This window comes from Rhinopithecus bieti, unplaced genomic scaffold, assembly GCF_001698545.2.
Source record: "Rhinopithecus bieti isolate Rb0 unplaced genomic scaffold, ASM169854v2 scaffold_8307, whole genome shotgun sequence".
Classification (NCBI taxonomy): domain Eukaryota; kingdom Metazoa; phylum Chordata; class Mammalia; order Primates; family Cercopithecidae; genus Rhinopithecus; species Rhinopithecus bieti.
The window spans coordinates 872386-895748 of record NW_016806443.1 but is presented as its reverse complement, the minus strand read 5'-3'; the positions used below and the strand labels follow the sequence as shown (position 1 = coordinate 895748).

Here is a 23363-nt window from a genome sequence, read left to right as displayed (position 1 = left end):
TTTTTTTTTTTTTTCCAGGAAATAGTTCACTGTTTCCTTTTCTTACAATCTCAGTAGTTACACAACTCATTTTATTCATTTTTGCCAAGTTCCTAAAATCACAATATTTAAGGATATATAAAAATGTCCCTTAAGAAACTAAAAAACAAAATATCCAGCCAAAAAAAAAAAAAAAATCATCTAGCAATAGTTCATTTCCTCTCAAAAGTAATTTTTCTTAAGTTGCATTTAACCTGGAAGTCAGATTAAAAAATGGTAATACTTTCTTTGTTGCTCAAAGAAATTGTGCTATTAGAATACGTATGCATGTGTATAAATAACATTGTACATCTTGTATTTTCATAATTACAAATTACAGAATGTTTTCTACCTTGTTGGAGGACCTGATGATAAATTTTGATTAGCTAAATTGTATACTTCATGGTAATTAAGTCAAGTTAGATCACCGATTATGCCAGTTGATAACAGGTTAATAGAGCAGGAAGAATAGTAAATGAGTTTGATGTCCAGTTTTCCCCATTTGCATTAATTGTTCTTGTCCTCACACCTTAAATTATGAAACAACTATAACATTCTGCTACAATTAAATTAGATTACATGTAAGCTTATTAATGACAATTAGGCAATTACTCTAGTCAGCAGATATTTTCTGAGATTTAAAACTGCATTGAAAAATTAATTCATTGTATTTATATAATATCAAGTCTTTAAAGATCATAATATCGAGTGGGGCACAGTGGCTCATGACTGTAATCCCAGACTTTGGGAGGCCAAGGCAGGAGAATCACAAGGTCAGGAGTTCGAGAACAGCCAACATGGTGAAACCCCATCTATACTAAAAATAAAAAAAATTGGCTGGGCATAGTGGCAGGCACCTGTACTCCCAGCTACTCGGGTGGCTGAGTCAGGAAAATCGCTTGAACCCGGGAGGAAAGGGTTGCAGTGAGCTGGGATCACACCACTGCATTCTAGCCTGGGTGACAGAGTGAGATTCCATCCCCCAACCCCACCAAAAAAAATCATAATATCCTGAAATGTTTCACAAACAATGTCAACAACTATGAATGGGCCCAAAGGTTTTTGAGTCAACCCCTTCACTTAGTTTAATAACCTCTGTACAATAAAACAAAAAAATAAATAGCTATCAGACAGAAAAATGTAATTTTTTCTGTGAAAATTATATTTTAGAGTTTTTTTTTTTTTAAGCCAATAGATACTTAGTCTAGTTTTAGATTATTTGGGAATGAATGGTAATACATTTTGGGGGAGCTGAATGATAGAGCTACATAGAAAGTACTGTCTTCTATTATGATCATAGAATAATAAATCCGTAATAATTATAGGTTTCTGGAAGAAAAATACCTCTGCCCAAAATGGTGAGCTTGCTCAGAAGCATTGTGAAAATTTTCTGACTATCAACAGTTTAAGAAAGCCTTCAGGGAGATCCCCAAGAAAGGATTCTGCTTAGTATGCAGAAAGGCAAATTACTAGTGGCAACTAATTAATATTTACTGAGCACTTACTAGGACAACGTATAGAGTGCTAAGAGGTTACAAGGCAAAGAGAAGACCTTAACTGAATGAATAATGTGTTTGCTCTCTATAGGAAGTACACCAGGGAAGTCAGGCATAAGGCCACTAATTTATTTGAGCTGGGAACTACAGGTTGTGTAAGTTTCAGACACTGAAAAGAAAAGTAGAGATTCCTTTTAATTTCTCAGAGTGGGGGCATTTTTTAATGATTATCCTCCCCTTTATTCTTTTCTTCTTTCATTCATAATTGGGACATGTAGATTATTCTTTTCTTCTTTCATTCTGATTGAGACATGTAGAAGGAAAGCTCAGATGAAATCTACACTAGAGATATGCTATGAAGGGCCATCATATGGGAACTAACTCAAACGGAGAGTGTGGATGAGACCATATAGAGTGAGGAGACCCACGAAGGAGCTCTTAGGAAACACTACCATTTACAGGAGTCATGCAGATTAAAGAGTAGGCCCTAAAAAGAGACTGAGATAACAGCCAAGAAACAAAGAGACAAATTACCAACAACTAAAAGACAAACTTTCAGATATATCTCTGTGTTAATGCTCTTCAAATGTAGTTATCCTACCAAACATAACTATAATATTCACATCATGGACTTGTTAAATCTTCTCTTCTGTGTAAATGATTTCATTCAATACAGTAAATATTTCTGGAAACCATTTCCTCATCTTTCTGTCAAGAGAAAGGCATTGAAGGAAATGTTAAGATGGAAATTCATGATCCCTTATAATCTAGTAGAAGAGTGAATATTACAATAATACATTAAACATTACAATAAAGAAAAACTCGGAGACTGACAGCAAAAAAAAATTAGAGTCAAATTTTAAAGATAAGTTAAATTTTAAAAAAGGAAATGAGACTTGTCCATTGGGCTTGACTACTAAGAGGTTATTGATAAACTTGGTAAGAGCAGTTTCAGTGGAAAAGTGGGGTCAGGAGTCCTATTGCTATGGTTTGAAGAGTGAATGAGAGACAAGGCGGTAAAGACAGTGAGTATAAACTCCTGTTTTTAATAATTTGATTGTGACGTAAAGAAGCAAGACTTAGTATTTGCTACTCTGAGATATATGTTTAAAGAGTGACTGTTTTGCATATAAAAGACATCGGTATAATTTCCCATCTGCAACTATAGCCAAAAAGTCTTATTACTCCCCATCACTTTGCTGGAAATACATATTGATTTATTGCCAAAGCAAGAATAAGAGGTGAAAAAGAACTATTGTCTCACATTGTGCCAACCTTTGTCATCTTTTCGTCCCATGACAGAAGGAAATGTCCAGAAATCAGTGACTTGAGTTGGACGTGAACAAAACCTTTAGGAGCTAGCATATGGTCAGAGGCAGGGAGGTATCTCTCCCATGGAAATCATCTTAACCCATGCAAAAAACAAAGTGTAACTAGTTCAACCAACCCACAATATTCTCACCAGCCCCTGTCGAACTTGTTGGTTCCTGATCCTTTACCTTCACTATTATGAACACATTATAGACTTTTGGTGCCTTATATCTCATCCTCTGGATCTATCTCTGATTTCAGCTTTTGCTGGGGGAACAGTTACATGTGCTCTGAAGACATTCCATGCTTCTTGTGTGCATTCCTTGTGTCTCTTTGTTATTCTGTCTCAGGGCCTGTTCCTAGTCTCTGTGAAATTCTCAACCCAGCATAAACACTGCCTGGAAGTTCTTCAGCGTCCATACCACCGGGGGAATCCCTCAACCTGTGGGGATAGAAACTACCTATAAAATTCCTAGCCTCCATCCATTAGTCAGACAATTCTGGGAAACAGTCTGTTAGTTCTCAGAGATCCGCAAGCTCTCATTGCCTACAGCATTATCATTTCCTCTTTCCCTGACTCACTTTTCATGTTCTATTACACTTGCTTCCAGGAATCATCTCCTAAATAAATGACCTGCACTAAGGTCCTCGTTTTAGTCACTGCTTTTACGAAAACCCATCTAAACAGGTACCTTTGTCTGATATTAATGTTGTTTCATCATGCACCAAGTAAGAGACTCCAATGTCTTATGTAAACTACTCATTGCTAATTATACTCTACTACCTTGGCTCTATACATCACTGAGTTTTGTTCTGCCATACCCTGAATTATACTTACTGTAAAAGAGGAATTATTATGAGATAGGACTAGAAGTGTAGGTAGGGACAAAATGTGAAAGGACTAGAATGTTATGTTAAGCAATTTTCTTTATATCTTCTGACATATTCATATGGGATTGTTTTCATTAAATTGTACAGTCATATATACCTACATGTAATACCAAAGTAGCCTCTATCTTATTTATTTCCATATTATTTTCCTGCCCAGTGGCACAATGCATTCCTTCCAACTGGGTGATATACAAAAAGTTTAAAGAAGAATCCAATATGCCAATATAGAAATAGAAGCCAAAGCACTAAAATCTGAAGTTAGTGGGAGGCCAATAGGAATTACAAGTACATACTTTCAATAAATACCTGTTTGTGGCCAGGCATGAAAGATGTTAGAACAAAACCAAACTGAGGTGCTTTTCATCTTTTCTCACTATAGTTTAATAAAAGGCTTTGAGACATCAATTTTTCTATTTCCTACTGATGTAAGTGGTTTGGGATCTCAAAATAATATATATCTCTACAATTGAAGCCCAAAGTGAAAGCCCTGTGTGAGAAGTCTAAAAAAGCCCCACCACTGCCACCAAATAAAGGAACAGAAAGAATGAAATTGTGAGGGGAAGGGGAATGGAAAAGGGAGAAAGTGTTTCAGGAACGAGTCATCCTCGGGGAAACAGAAAAACACATTTAGACTAGAATATTTTAAATTAAAATATTGTATTAAATTTTAATAAATTAACAGTATTTAAATTTTAGTAAATATTTTAAATTAAAAGCCACTTTAATTTAAATCAAATAGCAAAATGTGATCTTTTAAAGCTTGTCTAACAGGAATTAAATCAACTAATAATTATTTCACTGTGTATGTACTATGCAAATTTAGTGAAACTTGTCTCTTATGGATACATAACGTTATTTGATGATGAGGATGATGACCAGGAGGTATAAAAGCCTACATATTTTTTTCTGAGTGGTGAACTGGTACTATGCAACAAAGAGGAGAGATGGACCTAGCAACTCAGAAACTCAGCAACTCAAGAATTAATCAGATTTTTGTTTTGTCTGTTTTGACCAAAATCCCATTTGACATACTTCATCTTTACTCTGGCATTTATGAAATAAAATACATTTTTTCTTAATATACACAAATGAAAATTTTAGACTGCCTTTAGTGAAATCAAATATATTTTTTACTATGTATAATAAAATAGAAATAAGATATATTTGTTGCTTAAATATTTTAATAAAGGATGTTTAAAAGTCTTCCTCCTTTTATTGAGAGAGTTACAATAGGTATACAGTTTTCAAATGAATGATGGAAAAGGAGGCTAAAGAAAGAAGAAAATTTAATTTTAAAAAAGCATTTAAAACAAATAATAAAGAAAATAATATGTGATGGTAAAATCAGTGTCTTAGGCACTGGGAGGTTCTGAAAGTGAATAGGCCATAATCCCTAGCCCCTGGTGTAGTGACTACACATATGGACTGGGGTTGGATGGACCTGGGCTAGGACTGTGTCTCTACCACTTAGCTGGGTGATGTTTGCTATGTTAACTCATTTTGGGAGACAGATATAACAATACCATGGCATTATTTATTGTTTCAGAAATAAAAATCAATAATGAAATGAAGATACTTGGTAGAGAGTTTTGCAAAGCATTTAGTAAATGAGAGATGTTGTCATCACTATCATTATAAGGACTTAAAATGCAGTAGGAAGAAAACTCATTATAAAAGAAAAAAATACAAGAATATAATCATTGCTGTAATAGAAGTGCACATGCTGTAAATGTTCCAGGAAGAAAAAGATCCATTCCAGCTGGTGAAAACAGCAAAGGTTTCATGGAAGCAATAGCATTTACGGTACTCTGGAATGTAGTTGCTTATGAGTTGGGTGTGTGTGTAAATAGAGTGAGTAGAGAAGGCTTCAAGCTGTACAAGTCATATCTACAAAGATGCAAGTGTATTTGAGGGGGAGGTGATGCAAATTCTGGTAAATAAGAAGTAGACTCTTTTGTCAGAAAACAGGTTAATGTGGGCCTGGCGCAGTGGCTCACACCTGTAATCCCATCATTTTGGGAGGCCGAGGTGGGCAGATCACGAGGTCAGGAGTTTGAGACCGGCCTGGCCAACACAGTGAAAACCCGTCTCTACTAAAAACACACACAAAAAAGTAGCAGGGTATGATGGTATGCACCTGTAATCCAGGTACTCGGGAGGCTGAGGCAGAAGAATTGCCTGAACCTGGGAGGCGGAGGTTGCAATGAACCGAGTTCACACCACTGCACTCCAGCCTGGGTGGCACAGTGAGACTCTGTCTCAAAAAAAAAAAAAGGAAGAGAAAAGAAAACAGGTGAATGTGTTGGTGTGATGAGGAGGCGACAACACTGAGAAGGAGAGTTGAAGGAAAAGGAACATTAAGAATAATGGGGATTAAGTCAGGGCCAAATCACAGAGAACCTAGAACACCATGCCAAGAACATTTGTCTTTGTTCTCTAGTAAAACAAGCAAGAAAGTCACAGAGGAAGAAGGTTGAAACAAATAAATACTTTCACCTTCTAGAACATTCCATCTTGATGTCCTCAAATCTATAATTTGCTTCTCCTCAGATATTTCTAAGCAATCTCCATCATTCCTCATGGAAGAAGTCCAATCACCCTTTGAACTAAAGCTGAAATGTTTCTGCATTACTGATAGAAAGGCCATAGTACATGCACACGTATGTTTATTGCGGCACTACTCACAATAGCAAAGACTTGGAACCAACCCAAATGTCCATCAATGACAGACTGGATTAAGCAAATGTGGCACATATACACCATGGAATACTATGCAGCCATAAAAAAAGGGTGGGTTCATGTCCTTTGTAGGGACATGGATGCAGCTGGAAACCATCATTCTCAGCAAACTATCACAAGAACAGAAAACCAAACACTGCATATTCTCACTCATAAGTGGGAATTGAACATTGAGAACACTTAGACACGGGAAGGGAAACATCACACACTGGGTCCTGTTGTGGGGTGGGAGGAGGGTGGAGGGATAGCTTTAGGAGATATACCTAATATAAATGACGAGTTAATGGGTGCAGCACACCAACATGGTACATGTATACATATGTAACAAACCTGCACGTTGTGCATATGTACCCTAGAACATAAAGTATAATCAAAAAAAAAAAAAAGAAAGGCCATGGTTAAGAAAGGGGATAAGGATGAATGGGCAGGAAGATGGGCTCTGCTTATTTTTTACTAAAAAAGTTTTTAAAAAGATAAAACCAGTTCTAAAGCAAACAATGAACATTAAATATTCCAAAGAAAAACATTTTAAGGGCAGTGCTTTCTCTTTCCTGTGAGAAGAACTATATGTGAGATGCTTACAACAACTGTTGGATAAACTTCTCAAGAATAAGAAGTGGAGATAACTAATGTTGCTGTTTTAATTAACTGTGGTTTCTACCAAAAACGTAAACATCAGGATGAAAAATAAAGTACTAGGGGGAGGGTAAGTGAGGATAACGAGAAAGAATCATAGCAAGCAACTTCATCAAAATGGAAGATCATGGAGGTGTTACATCAAAGATAGTTTCTAACAATTCCATCCATTCCTGTACACACATATCACTTCTCCTACAACAGATAGACCTTCTGCCTTCTCCTATTGAACTAGGACAGGGTTTTCAACTGTTTTTGTCTTACAGATTATGGAGGAAATAGCATTCTCTGGCTTTGGAGCTAAGGCACTAAGAATGCTTGTCAGCTTCCATCTCCCTTTTCTTGGCAGCTTGAAACAGCATGTAAGAGATCTAGGCTACCTTGCTAAAGATTGAAGCCACATGGAGGGACCCTAAAACATTAGGCACCGTATGGAAAGAGGGAACAGGAAAAAGCACTGAGGTTCCAAACACCAAGTCCCAAATCCAGCCACAGTTGCCATTTGACTGCCACTACATGGAAAAAACCACAATTGAAAACAGTACAGAAAATGGCCCTGCTGACACCCAGCCAACCCAAGGCATCGTGAGATGCAAATATGGTTGCTATTGTTTGTGGTGGTTTGTTAAACACTGATAGAAAATAGAAACAATGGAGATGTTAACCTGTGAAACCATACAGAGTGTTAATACTTGCAGAGCACAGCAGTTTTCTACAAGATGGGAGTATCTCCTTACTATGAAGAACAGCATTAGTAATCCCCATTGTTATTTCTATATCTCACTGATGGTAGTGAGGTGGAAACACAAGTAGGATTGCAAGATAAAATACAAGATGCTCAGTTACATTTGAATTTCAGATGAACAACTTTTTAAATATAAGTATGTACCATACAATATTTGGGACATAATTATACTAAACCATGTTTGTTGTTCATCTGAAATTCAAATTTAACTGGGTGCCTTGTGCTTTTATTTGCTAAATCTGGTAATTTCACACACAAGTAATTGCCTTTTCTTGACTTTATTTAGAAAAATAATAATTCTAAAACCTTTGGAAGTATAAATGTAGATTAGCTCTTTATGTATAATGTTGTTGAAGGCAATATAGAGGGAAAAGACACGAATGAGAGACACAATCATTGAGAGCTCATAGAAACAACTTTTCTGAGTCCTAGGTGAAGCAGATGGGGTAGAAATCCTTAAGACGATGGAGAATAGAGATCATTCCACAAAACTGGAGGATGTCTCTGAGGATATAAATTTCTGAGTCCTGGTACAGGTTCTGACTCAGTGCCCCATCCTCTTAGGCAGGTCACCTCACCACACTGGCTTGCTTTCTCATTTGCATTGTAAGACAGGTTGTGCTAAGTTCCTTCTGACTCTTACATTCCATAATTACAAGTGTTAATGGTAGAAACAGAATTCACATTAAGGGCATAAAGTTGAGAAACTGGGATTTTCACAGACTTGAATATTAACATTTTTATGCAGCTATTATTAACTGGTTGGAGACCCCTATTTATTCTATTTCCAAATCTACTTCCAAATTAAAAGACTGCTCAGACATTTTACTAAATCTTGCCATGAAGCTACAATAATATATTGCATTAAGAGCTCATAGTTGAAAAGCTTTTTGTCCCTTTTGATGGGTTAATGATGACTAAGTTAAAGTTGTGCATGAGAAAGAACTCTGGTTATTAAACAGAGGAAAGGAATGAACAGCAAATGTCTTTGAAAATAGCTAAGTCTTCCTATTTCTGGAAAAATGTTTAACTTGTGGCATAACACTAGACTTCTAAATTGTTTAATGAAATTCTTTCTAATCCCATGTTCCTGGTTATCTAAGGTTAAAAGAAGCCTTAACTTTTACAAAACTAATTTTGAAGTATCTTGAAAAGAAAAATTGAAGGAGGAATGGGAAGGGTCTCTGAATTACTTACTAGTCAAACGTTTGGATTTAAGCATTTGGATGATGAACTCTGATGTAACAGAATCAATTTATCAACATTCCCTAAAAACTTGCCATGGGTCAGGCACTTACATGCATTTTATTGATTCTTCACAGCCCTATTGCATATTATTAATTTCATTTTATAGGTTCAGAGAAGCTCAGAAAGCTGAAATTTGTGCCCAAGATCTTATAACCGATGAGGACAGAAACAGAATTTGAATGTAATTCTGTCTGATAAGGCACACATTCTTTCTTCTACTTTATGTTTGCCACAAAAATGCTTGAGATATGAATATATAAATGTGAAAAGTATATATTTATTCTTTTCTTCCTGTTCTAAATTCATTTGAAAGGAACAAAACAAGAAATAAATATGCCTACAATGAATAACAGTTTCATTTAGCCCCTATGTTTCTGACTCCATATCTCTCTCTTCCCTCACCTGTCTGCGAAGGTCTCTTGTCTTCTTACACATGTTGTCTAAAGCAATATTCAGGGTATTACTCCTTTCTTTTTTTCCAGCCTGCAAAGAAGAAAACAATGACATCAGCAATGGTATCAATTGATCTTTATCACTTAGCAATTTGCTTTCTAAATTTCCTGAAAATAACAGCTTGAAATTCAAGAATAGGTTTCAAAACTGCTATATTATTTATGATTCATGAGCATTTCACTTAAGACTAAGTAGAATGGTGATTAAAGTCCACATTATTTTCATCTTTAAGCTTCTGTAATATTTCCGATACAGAGTTAGGTTGTATTCAGTGTGACAGTAGGCAGAGCATTATCTTCATGAAACTCTGTTCTTCATTTTTAACAAGTCAAATCTTAAATCACTAAGCATGCAATTAGCTTAAAAGCATTAGATGCCCAATTTGTCAACTTCTGTGGGAGTTTCTGAAGTCATTTCTATGGTGTATTGTGTAAGTTATGCAGAGCCATATTGAAGTTTTGCTAAACACTAAATAAAATATGCAGTGCAAATTCATACAACTTGCAAAAGTTGACCACAATTTTAGCTGACAATATTCCAAGAACAAATTGTTTTAAGTAAGAACTGGACGCTGTTTTTGGCTCTTTAAGATAATTTGTGCAACACCTTTTTATTCTTCGAGCAGAACAGCTCTCTGTTATATCCTTAACCTAAATCTTTAGGCTATTAAGCACATAGAGAGTCACCTTGGTTGGTATTTTCTACATATTATTTTCGTGCAAGACAACGGGATTAAATCTAATCATACTTTTTGCCATGATATCTCACATAAAAGAGATTGGAAAAAATCATTATGTGATTCACCTCTAGGAAAATTGCTGCTATTTAAATTAATAAACTGAAAAGGGCTCTTGAGAGAAGACCTTGAAAATCAGGAAGGCAAGTTTAAGCAGCTGATAACTGAAGGGGTTTACAGCACGAACCCAGTGAAAAAGGACACTGAGGCCAAGTATAAACCACAAGGCAGCATGTCTGACACTTTCCCCAATGACTAAACTCATACGTAAACCCATACTCTCCAGTGGACTCTGTAACAAGAAATTCAAAAACTCTCTATACTCTGTCCTAACCTACTTTTTAACTTATGTACTGCTATATACTCTCCTTTACAGTTGCAATACCCCTACACTTTTCTGTCTCTTCTCCCCAGTTCTTACATGCAATGTACCTTTGATTTCAGACAGCATCTTCTAAAACAACACCTACTGAAGTCCTATCTATTCCTCACTGGTTTCCACAAGGAGTTCTTCCAACAACCCTGCTCAAAAGTAAACTCTCACTTTTCCTTTTTCCAACAGCATTTTGAGCATTTTTCAATATAATCATTTTATTTATGTGCATAACCCTTACAATACTGTTAGAATTTTGATATTATAAAATATATCTTAAAATTTTTCTATTCCTGATAGTAACTTACATAGGACTTATTGAATAGAGTTGACTAGTTTATAAATGAACAATTTAATTCAAAACACAACATAGTTTGATTAGAGGCCTACTATTTTCCAGGAAGGTGTCATTCTAGGGACTCTGGAGGAGATTTTAGCATTTAGCCCTCAAGGCACAGCTAAAGTTCTCTGTGAGCTGAGGTTGCTGGTATCTATCTCAACCTCAGGTCAACTTGTATTTTCCCAGCAGCAGTGCTATTGATATTTAAAGTGTGAAAAATATTGAGATCATTCTATACATTGCAAGATATCTGGCATTCATGGACCCAGGTCTGCTAAATTCAATACCAAATCTGATGCACTTTGACAGCCAAAAACTGGCACCATATATGTCCAGCTGCTTCCTATAGGGAGACACAGTAGAAGGCCACTAAGTCTTTACCACGTTTTAGTTTCTTATAAAGCAAGTGTGGAATGTGTACACGATGGAAACTGTGTCTAGTGAAGAGAGAAGGAAGAAAAGGGAAACAGGAGAGATTTGGTTAGGTTATTTCTATGAACATTAATAACATTCTGGATATCAGAGCAATGGCAGTGATTACACAGATGAAAGTTGTGGCTACCTTCACAGCTCCTACCCAGCATTCTCTATGCTAGCAGTGGAGAATTATGGAGAGTTAACTCATGACTATATAGGATAACGACATAAACAGATACACAATGAGCTCTCAGACAGTTTCTAATTTTACCTAAAGAACCCAGCCCTTATTCTGTAGTTTCATGCAGTGTTTGCTCTTGGCTGTATCGCTTTCTACTTCATGAAAGCAGAGATAATAAAAAGGAGGCAGAACTGGGACAGACAAAGAGACCTCCTACACACACATACACACACACACACACACACACACACACACACACACACACACACACACACACCGTATCAGGAATAATATGGGAGACTCCTGTTGTGTTGGCTGTAAAAACTCGCTAGCTTCTGTGGTGTGATTCATCAGAACAACTAAAAGATGTCAGCCTTCTCAGAGCTAGCAGCAGAAGCACACCAAACTTTAAATAAAGGATGACAGGAGGTGACAGCACAAAGAGATTCAATAAGGACTATAAAAATTATTCCCTAATTTCTACCCAGAGCTTAACCCTAGTTTAAAATGTTTCACTGGGTCAAAGACATTTCATTGTCTAGGTAATAATAAACAGTTCCTACCATGAAGGAAGTTTAAAGGTCTCCCTTCTTGCTTTTTTCTCCCTCCATGTTCTATCCCCAACCACAATCACCTTTCTTCTTTTTAACCTCCGGCTTTTTATTGGATCCTTGCTAGATTTATCTAGATTTATTTGGCTTCAGTCAAGCCACTTTATGCTTCTTTATTCCTTTTGCATAGCATAAAAATAAATAAGGCAAGGAGAAATAGTCCCGTCCTGCTTAAAGGCCCTCATTCCTTCTTTTCTCAAAGCCTTAACAAATCATCAAGCAATGAGCTAGGACTAAAGGTGAATTCTGTGTTCTGAGGCAAGAGATGGAAAGGGCAGGATATTAAAATACAACTGCAGATAACAGTCAGAACCTGCCTATATCCCAAGTGCTCAGAAAAGAGACTGCTCCTTACAGAAATCCTTGACAGAAGCCATCATTAAGTCAGCAAATCCCTGCTAATGGAAAAGGGGCCACTTATAGTGGAGTGTCAGGCAGATAGACACTGAGAAAACATGGCACAGGTCAGCACTGAATGGGGAAAGTGGTCACATTCTTCATCTGTAAACAAACTGCCAAGAAAGACTTTATTAAAAAAAAAAAAAAATTCTGGGCTGAGCGCGATGGCTTATGCCTGTAATCCCAGCACTTTGGGAGCCCAAGGCAGGTGGATCACCTGAGGTCAGGAGTTCAAGACCAGCCTGGCCAACATGGTGAAACCCCATCTCTACTAAAAATACAAAAATTAGCGGGGCATGGTGGTGCACACCTGTAATCCCAACTACTTGGGAGGCTGAGGTAGGAGAATTGTTTGAACCCAGGAGGCAGAAGTTGCAGTGAGCCAAGATCACACTACTGCACTCCAGTCTGGGTAACAGAGCAATACTCTATCTGAAAAATAAATAAATAAATAAATAAATAAATAAATAAATAATAAAATAGTAAATAAGTAATAGACAATCAAAAACTCCCAACCTTCAAGGTGCTTACTCCCTAGTGGAGAAACATAAGGTCTAATTATATCCCTCCTTTGCTCTAAAACCCTTCACTCTATCCCTACTGATGAAATTAAGAACAAAGTCTTGATCATTGTGTTGAAAGCCTTATATAATCTACTTCCATATTTGCTTCTCAACCACTAATAAGACACCTTAACAGGTCTTTTGTATTCTCTGTAATATGATTACAACTCAAGAACACTGCTTGTATAAATACCTCTCTTTTCATTTCTTGTATCCTACTTTTCTTGTTATGAATCTCTTTCCTTCTTTCTTTCTCTCTCTCTCTCTCTCTCTCTCTCTCTTTCTTTCTTTCTTTCTTTCTTTCTTTCTTTCTTTCTTTCTTTCTTTCTTTCTTTCTTTCTTTCTTTTTCTTTTTGAGACAGAGTCTTGCTCTGTTGCCCAAGCTGGAGTGCAGTGGTGCCATCTCGGCTCACTGCAACCTACACCTCCTGGGTTCAAGTGATTCTCCTGCCTTAGCCTCTTGAATAGCTGAGATTACAGGTGCCCACCACCATGCCTGGCTTCTTTTTTTGTTCTTTTAGTAGAGATGGAGTTTCACCATGTTGGCCAGGCTGGTCTTGAACTCCTGACCTTAGGTGATTTGCCCACCTTGGCCTCTCAAAGTGCTGGGATTACAGGCATGAGCCACTGCACCTAGCCTGGTTATGGACCTCTTTCAAGGTGCAACTCAATTACTAAATTTTACATAGAGCCTTTGTTGATCTCATTTGTAATTAATGACTCTCTTCCATGATACTTTCTTATAATTCTTATACTTCTTTTATAACACTTGGTTTACTAAATAGTTCAACATAGTCAACAAATCTTTATTATCTACTATATGCCGGACACCATACTAAGACCTAGTAGTAATTAATGTATTAGATCTAGTCTCTGCCTTTCAGGTGCACAAATCTAGTGACAGACATAAACACAGTAGTTTATAGAGGTACCTAGGGTAACACATGGACTGATGAGAGCAGCACTCTCATTAATGATGAAGGAAGGATTCTTGAGTAGGTAACAATTGAGTACTAAAGGATATATAAAAGTCAGCCAGGTGAAGAGAAGAGAAAAAGCTTATTAGGGACAGGTATAGCCTGAGCAAAGGTAAAGGTCCTCGAAGGTTATTCAGTTATTAGTAAAAGTGTTAGGCGAGGCCCAATCCTGGAGGTCTTTGCTATGCTAAGAAATGAGGTTAACCCTATAGACAACTGGGAGTCATAGAAGTTAAGGAAATGAATGATACAATCAGTCCATTATATCAAACTGGTTGGAGTCTGCACAATGGATTTGAGGAGATGACAAACAGAAATAGAAGCGTTAAATGGTCACAGTAATAGTCCACAGAAAGATGAACAGTGTTGAAACCAATGCAATGGCAGTCGGGATAAAGAAAAACAACAGACTTAAGGACTCTGTGTGAGTAAACTGGGTAGGAGGATGACTGGCAGATGCTGACAGGTGAAGGAAAGAGAACAATCTAGGCTGATGTCCTGGTTTCCAGCAGTGACAACTGGCTAGGTGATGGAGCTGTGAACTGAAATGGTCATTTCAAGGAGAAAGCCAGGTCAACACGAGGATGATGATTGCAGTCTGGGAACCGCTGAAGGGCTCATAAAGAGCTCATTTCATTACTGTTTGTCCTATGCTTAATTACTTACCTGCATGTGTCTTTCTCACTAGTTGGTATGATCCTTGAAATATAAAAACCTCTTACATATGTTTTGTCCCTCAGAGCATCTAGCACAGTGCTTTGCACATAGTAGGGGCTCAACAGTTATTTGTTAAATAAATAGAGAAATAGAAAACTGGATAAGATTTTGGCAGATCCCATTACGTTTCTGGGTCTTAATTTCCAAACCCATAAAATGAATGTTTGCCCCAAATTGTTTCTATATTCCTTTCTAACTTTAAAATTCTATGAAAGGGCCATGTTCTCTAAAAGGAAGAATTACAGAATAACATGTTACTTTTATTGCACAATTTCTTGCATAAACAGCCATTGAAAATATGTCAAAACACGTGTGAATAATACAAAACCGAAAATAAAAGGAGACGTTTGAAATAGGGAGGCCATGATGCTCACCCTATAAACTATGAAGCCTCAAACACTAAGAGATGAGGTTTAAAGCAAATAAAAATTTATCTAATTCATAGTCAAATGAAAATCAGTGCAGAGGGGCCCTGTGTGGAATTCAAACAGCAGGAAAATGTTTTTCATTTTTTGTTGTTGTTGCTGTTATGTTTTATTTTTGTTTTGTAAATGTGTACCATTTTATTCAACCTTTTAAAATGATGTATTTTCCTTTTAACGGGAAATATTTATTTCATGGTAAAGATGAAATACGACACCCTTAAACTTAGTTCTTCTCTGAAGACATTGCTTGAAAAATAGTTTACGCTTAACACATAGCACAGGCACAGATTCTAGTCTACATTTTTCAGGCATGAAAGACACACAAACAGGCAAGCATAAGACAATTGAAATATCTCCTTCTAGAATACCACTGTACTGAATGGCATGTCAGGAAGACACCTGATGGAGCATGCTAAATGATCTTACAGAAATAAGGTCTATAATGTGAAAATACAACTAAAATAAGCCAAAAATTAACTCTGAGTTTTGAAATGAAGTTTTTAAAAATTAACCATATAAGAATAGAATGATTTAGCTAACAGAGGAAGTAGGATGAAGACTACAAATGTCTTGAACTTTTGTATTGTTTGGGAAAGTAAGATGCCATGCCCATGTAGGTGTCTGCTGGGGTAGGTCTGGAAGTCAGTGAGGGGGAAACAACATTGTGTCAAATGTCTACCACATATAATAAGTACTTTACACGTACTGTCTCAACTGTTGTTCACAATAACTCTACACATGTTTGTAGGTAAAGACACTGAAGTTCAGTAAATTTAAACGTCCTGCCTCTGGAGGACACACAGTAAATTGTGAGTCAGGTAGAGCTGTGTCCCATCTCACACTTAAGCCACCATACCATGACAACTTGAAGGCACTGTAACTTAAACTCAATATATCTATTATGCAAGCTTTATAAAAGTATTTATAAAATATAATGAGCAGAATATAAGTTTGTGAAGCCAGTCGAAATTGTACTCGAATCAGCTCCTGACAGTTTTATGTCTTTGAACAAGTGACTTAATCCTCAAAGTCTTAGTTTCTTTGCCTATAAAATGGAGATAATATAAAAACTACATTACAAAGTTACTGTAAGGAATGAAAGGATAAAGGATATACAAAGTCTGGCAAATAGTAAGGGCTCAAGAAATGTTAGCAGTTATTATTAGACATATCATTGGTGTTACCAATGTCACACCTGGGTTTCTTGAACTAAACCAACTGGCTGATTTCCCTGTGCTTTTTCAAACACCAACCTTGTCCTGGAATGCCCCCATCTCTTCTTGTTCAACAGGAAAATTCTTAATTCATAATCTGAGACTCAGCTCAATTTTCTCATTCTCTATATCACCTTTTCTGACTCTCCTCAGTTTCGCTATAAAAATTAAAAACTACAAATCATCTCATTTGTTTTTTCGTTAATCTCTTTATATATTTCCACTATATCTGTGAGACTTTGTGTTACCTTTTATTTATACTCTGCCTCATCTTTTACACTGACACCTCTTAAATCTGTAATTTGTATCTACTACAATACCTGAAACTCAATTAATGGACGTGGGTAAAATGAATAAATGAAGAATAGTTAACCATACTTCTACTAATAAGTAACATTCAAGCTATATTATTAATACATTCAGTATTTGTGTTCTTAACAAAAATAATATCCATCCTATTAGTTATCAAATATTTTATTAAATCAGTGTTTTTATTCAAAGACTCTTGTTGTTATTACCTATAAGTAGTACAATATAAACTTGTTATGAGTATAAAATCTAACCTGTGAATCAGAAAATGGGGGTTCTAAAATAAGCCCTCTGGTTGACCTTAACTAAATTACCTCTCTTGTCCTTAGTCTCAAATGTCCTTAGCCTGAATAAAAGGAGGTCGTGGTACTAAATGATCCTTAGGGTCCCTCTGAACTCTAATAGTACGTGGTGTTAGAGTTCTGTGTTGGTATCTAGTCTATAACTAAGTACTAAGGACTAAGTACCGAGAACTAAGTACTGAGAACACTACACTCCAGCTTGTTGCCTGTGTTCTCAGACCAGAGATGCTCATGCCAGAATACAGAAATTTAACCGGTATTCACCAAACATGAAATAAACATTCATGGGTTTGCACCACAAAAAGAAAATCAAATCATTTTTCTGGAGATGTTACTCACAGGGATCAAGCTAATCTATGACTTTCTCTTTTAAAGGTGTTTCCATGAAGAGTCAATCATATATCTGAAATATAGATATCTAGGCCGGAGTTCATAAATCCTCCCATATCAGTTAATGATTAAATTGCACATTAGGTCTTTACTGATATTTTAATTCCAAAACTTTTTACTGAGGAGGATCTGGAGTCAGAGGATCTGGAGTAAGATCTGGCTCATTCTAGAAATCCTTTTGGTTTTGTGATGCCTGACCCAGTAGCCAGTTTTAGAAAAGTGCCTACCCCTGAAAAAAGCAGCTGTGATGCTAATATAAAAGTGTCTGTACGAAAATGGAGAAATGCAATATTTTATGCTGTCGATTATACTGTGAGCTCATATGGCAAAGACTTTGTCTACAATATTCAAAACCACTACCAGAATCTAATAAGCAATGATATAGCATTATACACATAGACCAAATAAATTATTTTCCCTCTTTTAAATAGAATCACTCTTTTCTGGCAATTTTTCTGTCTCCACCATGTTTTGGAGATAAAGAATCAGAAAACCACTGATCTTGGAAAATTTTATTGTCTGCCATTCCTCCAGTTTGTTTTTTTTTTTCTTTTTTTTGAGACGGAGTCTCGCTCTGTCGCCCAGGCTGGCGTGCAGTGGCCGGATCTCAGCTCACTGCAAGCTCCGCCTCCCGGGTTTACGCCATTCTCCTGCCTCAGCCTCCCGAGTAGCTGGGACTACAGGCGCCCGCCATCTCGCCCGGCTAGTTTTTTTTTTTTTTATTTTTTAGTAGAGACGGGGTTTCACCATGTTAGCCAGGGCTAATTCCTACTCTGTTTCCCAAGCCAGGTTTTCATAGTTTAATAATACTCAGTATGTCAAACTTGAGCCAACAGTGGGCTTTATGGAGTTTGAATAATAGACTGTCAAAGTATTTCCATAGCCTTTACATATGGCTATGGAAAGTCTATGAAACTTAGAACAGATAGACTTTCATGATTCCGGTTACTGTTTTAACTTTCACCGTGAACTGTAATCTGTGTCTTGCAGACATGTTTATTTTTAACACCATAAAATAAGAATACAATGGATGTATACTTTGCTGATTAACATAAATATTTACTATCATTTCTTTCCTCAATTAGCACTTTCAAGGTTCATAACGTGAAGAGTTTCATATTCTAAAGCATGCAAGAAAGTTAAAGCCTCCACTTTAAGGAAACTTGGCATACAAAAATTTTTCCTTCAAGATAAATTAGTAGGTAATAATTTTCTTTACAATAGGATGCATAAATATATTCTTTTATAGCAAGTCCTCAGACTACTGAAAATATTATTTGTTATAAAACTTGATTTGTGCAGACATCTTAAATTTTTAAAAATCTCATAAACAGGATCTAACTTACATACTGTCAGAAGAAATACACATCTATATGGTATTACTTGAGAGGCTCCAGTGGCTTCTACTCGATAGTCTCTCCCTTTTTTCTTCCAGCGCCAGATTCTACCTTATATTTGAAAATCTCCATCTAATATTTGAAAATTTCCATTCCTCTTTATTTCATTAAAAAACTTCAGCTTTAACTAAAGAACCATGATACATATAGGGCATTCCTCATTTATGTGCCAGACCAAGATAATGATTTTCAAAAGAAATAATCAAAAACCACTACTTGGCTCTGAATAAAACCTCACATCCATAATAAAGGTATAAAGGTCAAAATGTGCAGAGATCAGGGAAGGTTTATTGGAGAGGATTTATATAAAGAATCTGGAATTCCCATTCTCCTCCATACTTTCTCACTCCATATCTAGTAAGAGAGACTTCAATGGAACATTTAAAAGCAAAGTCCCTGGCAGCTGAGATTCAGAGGGCACTTGTGAACGCTTTCCCAAGAAACCTAACTAGTGAAAGGAGGTTGACTACTTGCTGATGAATAACCAGAAAAAGAGGTGAATGAATTCCAATATTTGAGTATTTTTCATGGTCCAGATATGGGCCTTATGCTAAAGAGAGCTGGTCTGGGGTCATCTTGTTTGTTGTTGTTGTTGTTGTTGTTGTTGTTGTTATTTGTTTGTTTGTTTTGTCCAAGGCTACTGCCTAGATCAGTAAATAGAGGAAAGCTACAAGGAGTTATAGAAACATCTGGATTTCACAAATAAGCAGTTAGTGTCTGAGGTTATCTTTTTTATTTTTATTTTTTGTTGTTGTTAGCTAGTTCATTTGTTCGTTTTGTCCAGGACTATTGCCTAGATAAGCAAATAGAGAGAAGCTACAAGGAGTTATAGAAATATCCAGATTTCATAAATAAGCAGTCAGCTGCAGAAGAAGATATCACTCACATTAAGTGAATTGCAGGTCAGATACAGGCCTCCAGGGAACCCTCAAAATCACCTGTGATGTCAACTTGACTAGGTCAAAAGATACCTAAATAACTGGTAAAACATTATTTCTCAGTATGTCTGTGAAGGTGTTTTCAGAATAAATTTGCATCTGGATAAGTAGATCCAGTAAAGAATAAAGTGTCCCCACCAAGGTGAACAGGCATCATCTAATCTATTGAGGGCCTGGATAGAACAAAAAGGCAAAGGAAGGATAATTTTCCTCTCTCCAGCTGTGACATGCATCTTCTCCTGCCCTCAGAGCTCCCCTGGTTCTCAGGCTTTCAGACATCAGGACTTATGCCAGCACCCTCCCTCACCCCGCAAACTTGTCTTAAGCCTTTGGCCTTGGACTGGGAGTTACACCATTGGCTCCCCTCGTTCTCAGGCCCTCAGATGGGGACTGAATTATACCATTGGCTTCCCGAGTTTTCCAGCTTGCACACAGTGGATCATGATACTTCCTTGCCTTTATAATCACATAAGCCAATTCCTATAATAAATCTCCTCTTATGTATATGTATGCATGTATCCTATTGGTTCTGTTTCTCTGGAGAATCCTGGTTAATACTTTACCTGTACCAGATTTTTTTCATTTGCCCTTTTGGATCCACTCACCACCTTTTTTCACCAACTCTCTGCCCCCAACCCCCAGATATCACAAAGATTGTTCCATGTTTTCGGATGGGTTTGTGCAAAGCAAGGGATAGGCAGGAAGGAGGAGAGTGGGGTTGAAAGATTTATTTTGTGGTTGCCATTCCAGGTAGTTGCTGTAAGTTGACTGTGTCTGTCTACTGAAGACCACAACTCCTGGCAGAAGCCTTCTTCCTACAGCTACCCTGTCTTGTTCTATTACCCACTCCCGCCCCTTGATCCTACATGCCTGGGAGCGGGCAGAGCTCCCTGTAGTTTCAGGCCTAGGGTCTCGCTCTATGCCTTATTGAGTCCCTAAAGCCTTGTTCATACCTGTATAAATAGGCCTTTCAATACACTCTCCTCAAATTACCAGCTTGGGGCACTGTTTTTTGTTTTGTTTTGTTTTGTTTTTCTCTTGCTGGGACCCTAACTGATATAGCAAGTTTATGGGAAAAGTCAGCCTTCAGCATCCTGAGAGCTAGAAATAACTTTCATGTTCCCTTTACCTCTCCTTCCTCCTCTTGCTTCTACCCCAGAAAAGGGGAGAAAATAATGAAAAGCAATTAAGTTCTCTTTCAACTGCTGGTTTCCTACCTACAATAGGTCTTAGTTGTGGAAAAGCAGCCCAGTTTAAATCAAGGTGTAAGTTTTGACAGTTATATTCTAGTTATTGATTAGAAGAGAGGGATTGGCACAAAAGACTGAAGATAACTAGAAAAGTTTGGACATTGATTGACTATTCAGCCAGGATGAAGGGAATACTTTACCCAACTGTATAAAATCAATGGGACAAGAAACAAAAATATAATAGCTTCATTTTACCTGTTTTTTAAACATCTTAGTTATTTTAGTTTTAAATTCCAAAAGCTACCTTGGAAACATCCCATATATTAAATATGCATTATTGGGGGAAAAACAGTAGAAAGAAGAGCGTTTGTTAAGAAATATATAGAATATTGACCATTCTCAGAGGGCAGGCCTGAGAGTGGTGTTCAAGTCAGTTAAGTGGAAAGAAGGGCATGAAAAGGAGGACGACCTAAGGGCAAAGTCCAACTCTACAGCGCTGTCTCAGACTCACTCAGAGCCCAGATCACAGGATGATGCAAATTTAAAATTCACAATGCAACTTCAAAGAAAATCCTTCTCTATTCAAAGTGATATTCCTAAGACTAATTCCAAGTACATCTTTCTAAGTTCCTTTTTTCCTGCAAAATACTGATGTGGAGAAAAAATAAAAATCTCTACTTAGTGAGTCAGAGGAGAGGCGATTCCTATTCCTAACTTTTCCACGTACTAGATGTGTGAACTCAAGCAAATCACACAGTTTCTAACTCAAGCAAATCACACAGTTTCTATGGGTCTCAGTTTCCTCTTTTGTAAGATGACTTGTAGAAACAGACATGTTGATGTCTCGTTCAGATCTGATCACTATGTACTAAATGTTACTACTATTGGTGGTGTTCATTGCCTCCTGGTGGTATTTCCCTACAAGGAAGAGCATTTTTATTTTACTTCCTAAGAGAAAATATTAGAGGAATACTCCCTGGTTCGTTGGTCTGTCTGGGTAGGACAACTTACTTAGGGGGTGAGGTTGGACAGAAGTTGGGGACGACTTATTCACAGCCTTATCTCTATTAGACTTTTCTCTTTCTCCTTCTGCCTCTGTCTCTCCCTCCTCTCCAGGAAGTGCTAAGTAAATTATCTTTAATGTAGGGAGAAAGGAGTAGCAAGCCCTTTTATGACCAAGATCTATCCCCTTGTCTAGTTTTGTTCTAGTTCCTGTAGTTCAAAGGGGAGGAGGGGCAAATGACAAGTCACAACTAAAGCACAAAAGTAGGTAGAAATTGGTAGCAAACTATATTCTCGTTTTCATTTCAACCAACAAGATTTAAAATGAAGTATCATTCTGGTTACAGGATATATAATAGATACATGTTTCACGACATCCTTGCAAAAAATGCAGATTTAGTGAGTGATTCTCCTACAATCAATGTGCAGAGATTTCTAAAGTCATTCAGTAAGCTTTAATTAATGCTATCGAACAGAGCCTGGAGAACACCCAGGTATCTGAGAGACAAAACTAAATACTGTCTGTGCAAAAAGAATCTATAAAACAACCATTTGAAATGCACTTATGTATCCAAAGCAGTTACTACCACTATTTTACTGTGTTCTCAATAAATATATATGCTGTTCTTCATCTTAGGTTTACAAGTCAAACTAGAAAACATCTATGTTTCATTATTCATTAGCACCGAACAAAACTCAGCAAATTTAACTTAATCAATGATATCATCTAGTTTGATTCAGAGGGGTTCAGAATCTTAAGTGATAGACTTTTATTTGTTTAATGACCACCACCCTCCTTCCCAAGGGTCAACGTTCTCCATAACTGAGTGGGTGCAAACTGACATACCCATCAGAAAAGATGGGCATCTGGAGAGCCATAAACTAAGCCTCTCTGAGCAGGGTGATTTGGACAGGGTGCTATATATCAGTTCCAGGTGCCAGGGAGGACTGATAAAGCAGCACAAAGCTCCCGATAAAGCACAGCCCAGTTGCAGGAGATTGCTGTGATGATAATCGCCAGAACAAACCATAAATTCTGGACTCAGAATTAGGAATGGCCTGTAAACATCAAATAATGGGTGTCTAAATTGAAAATGAAACTATCAGTTGCCTGTAATATTTCTTGCAGTGTGGCTCAGAGAGCCAGTAACATTCGAGACAAGCGTGATCTTTTTCAATGTCTGCCGTTAGAAAGCTGAGGATATTAACTCCTCCTTCCATCAACCTCAGGGAAACAGAGCTAAATGAACTAGCTAGAAATCATAGGACATACAATACAGATTTAACATTATGCAGCAAGAACATTACAGGTTAAAAAAAAAAAAAAAAAGAACAGAGAAATACA

The 23363-nt window shown here is 36.9% G+C and overlaps 1 protein-coding gene across 1 annotated transcript in view; it reads right to left on the bottom strand.

Annotated features, from left to right (window-relative positions):
• The window catches only part of CTNNA3 (catenin alpha 3), a 1693405-nt gene that overhangs the window by 800556 nt on the left and 869486 nt on the right, over nt 1-23363 (bottom strand). The window contains exon 8 of the mRNA XM_017876520.1: nt 9487-9567. Within this exon, the coding sequence (XP_017732009.1) occupies nt 9487-9567 (81 nt within the window). The remainder of the gene's footprint in view (nt 1-9486; nt 9568-23363) is intronic.